The sequence below is a fragment of the Lactuca serriola genome, chromosome 8 (genome assembly GCF_051521515.1).
Source record: "Lactuca serriola cultivar US96UC23 chromosome 8, Lser_US96UC23_V15, whole genome shotgun sequence".
Taxonomy (NCBI): Eukaryota; Viridiplantae; Streptophyta; class Magnoliopsida; order Asterales; family Asteraceae; genus Lactuca; species Lactuca serriola.
This window is the reverse complement of record NC_136415.1, coordinates 75361670-75363638: the sequence shown is the minus strand read 5'-3', so window position 1 is coordinate 75363638 and position 1969 is coordinate 75361670. Positions and strand designations below refer to the sequence as shown.

Genomic DNA, 1969 nt, shown 5'->3' with positions numbered 1-1969 from the left:
ATCCAATATTTTTAGAGTTTATATCAAACTTATGAAAACTAAATGATTCATTTATTTTAGTAACAACAAACGCATTCATTATTTCTCAATCTCCCTCTCTCTAATAAAACAAACCACACGATATTCTCCATTTTGGGTTCATACCTTTTCATACACACAATCTCACCTATAAATACACACAAATAACACTCCCTCATAAACACACCCATCTGACGACATGAAGATGCAATCCATCAACGTTTTGCTTTTGATCAAGCTCTTGACCCTGCATTCCCTACTTGTACTCTCCGCATCACAAGATTTTGATTTCTTCTACTTTGTTCAACAGGTATATACCCCATTTCAATTCCATTCCATTTTTGTCTTGATTCCCTTTACAATCATTTGAATTAAACGTTTTTTCAGTGGCCAGGATCATACTGTGACACGAAACAAGGTTGTTGCTACCCAAGCACCGGAAAACCGGAATCAGACTTCGGAATCCATGGACTTTGGCCTAATAGAAACGATGGCTCCTATCCCTCCAATTGCGACTCTAGCACCCCTTTCGATGCATCCAAGGTGGTTCTTTTACCAATTCTTTTGATCCCTAGTTTGGATTTGTTACACTTCATTTGTTACACTGGACATAACAAAATAAATATTTTATAATAAGAATGAGTAGGGTATTTACGTTTTTTTTTTTTTCATTTGATTGGATGTGACTAAGTCTTTTCCATCTGATTGGATGTCACTAAAAAAATTGCAATTTTTGTTCTACTATTAACATCTGACTAGTCCAAATACAAACACAGTACAACCTGTTCTGTAAAATCAATGAGATTTTTATAAATTACAGATTTCGGATCTTACAAACCAAATGCGGTCCGATTGGCCAACTCTATCGTGCCCAAGCAACAATGGGCTAACATTTTGGGGTCATGAGTGGGACAAACATGGGACTTGCTCGGAATCTGTACTCAACCAACATGCTTATTTTGCAACCGCACTAAGTCTCAAGAACGAAATTAATCTCCTCCAAGCTCTTGAAAGGGCAGGTATGAATCATTCATAAATCATAGTAAAGCAAACGTTTTTTTTTTTTTTTTGAACTTGAAATGTTGCATATTTTTTGTGATATTTTGATGTAGGAATTCAACCAAATGGGCAAAAGTATAGTATTAGTGACATAAAAAGCGCGATCAAAGGAGCGAGTGGTTACACTCCATGGATCGAGTGCAATAATGATTCTTCGGGTAACAGTCAGTTGTACCAAATCTACTTGTGTGTGGATTCATCGGCTTCGGGATTCATTGAATGTCCAGTCTTTCCAAATGGAAGTTGCGGTTCCTCTATTGAGTTTCCTTCTTTCTAAATTAGATGTTCTCCTTTTCCAGATGTATGAATTGTCTATGTTTCTTTACCTTTGTGTTGAATTTGTATGTTTCATAATTTGTTTTTATCAATTTATGCAAGAATGACGAATTGTGCAACATAGTGTGTGTGGATGAGTAATATTTAGATTTTTGTTCAAATAACTACAATATACGGATATTCATATTATTCTATACATGCTAATGTAGGATATGGGTTGCAAAACCTACATTTTAATTGTTAAAGATGCTCCCAAAATTATGCATGCAATGGGATAGCTACCAAGTGACTATTCTAGGAACTGTGGATAGGGTGTTGCAAGCTCTTAAAGCTACATGGTATGTTTTTTGGGATATCTATTCCTAAGTTATGGAGTTCTATTAGGAGACTTTTTAATAGTCAGGGTTATTAAGAACGTTTTTCATCATCTCTTTCTTCCCGTTCTACACCAAAAGATCAAGCCATTGTAATCCTTCATGAACATTGAGATCAATATAGTGTTTGGTTTTTCACTATAAATCCTATGTTCGTTCTTATTGTTTACGTTTTAATCTCTAGCAAGTGGTATCCATGCATTAAAAGATCAAAAACATACCTTGTTTTCATCAATTTTCTT

The 1969-nt window shown here is 35.0% G+C and overlaps 1 protein-coding gene across 1 annotated transcript; it reads left to right on the top strand.

Annotated features, from left to right (window-relative positions):
• Positions 1-203: 203 nt before the first annotated feature.
• On the top strand, positions 204-1472 carry LOC145065612 (extracellular ribonuclease LE-like). The gene is made up of 4 exons (XM_079012640.1): positions 204-328; positions 406-561; positions 839-1037; positions 1131-1472. Exons 1-4 carry the CDS (start codon positions 218-220, stop codon positions 1352-1354), a joined length of 690 nt encoding a protein of 229 aa, XP_078868766.1. The 5' UTR covers positions 204-217; the 3' UTR covers positions 1355-1472.
• Positions 1473-1969: the final 497 nt, after the last annotated feature.

Coding starts and splice junctions, on each gene's coding strand:
- LOC145065612 (XM_079012640.1), top strand. CDS start 218: ATGAAGATGCAATCCATCAACGTTTTGCTTTTGATCAAGCTCTTGACC. Junction 329..405: donor TCTTCTACTTTGTTCAACAG/GTATATACCCCA, acceptor ACGTTTTTTCAG/TGGCCAGGATCATACTGTGA. Junction 562..838: donor CCCCTTTCGATGCATCCAAG/GTGGTTCTTTTA, acceptor TATAAATTACAG/ATTTCGGATCTTACAAACCA.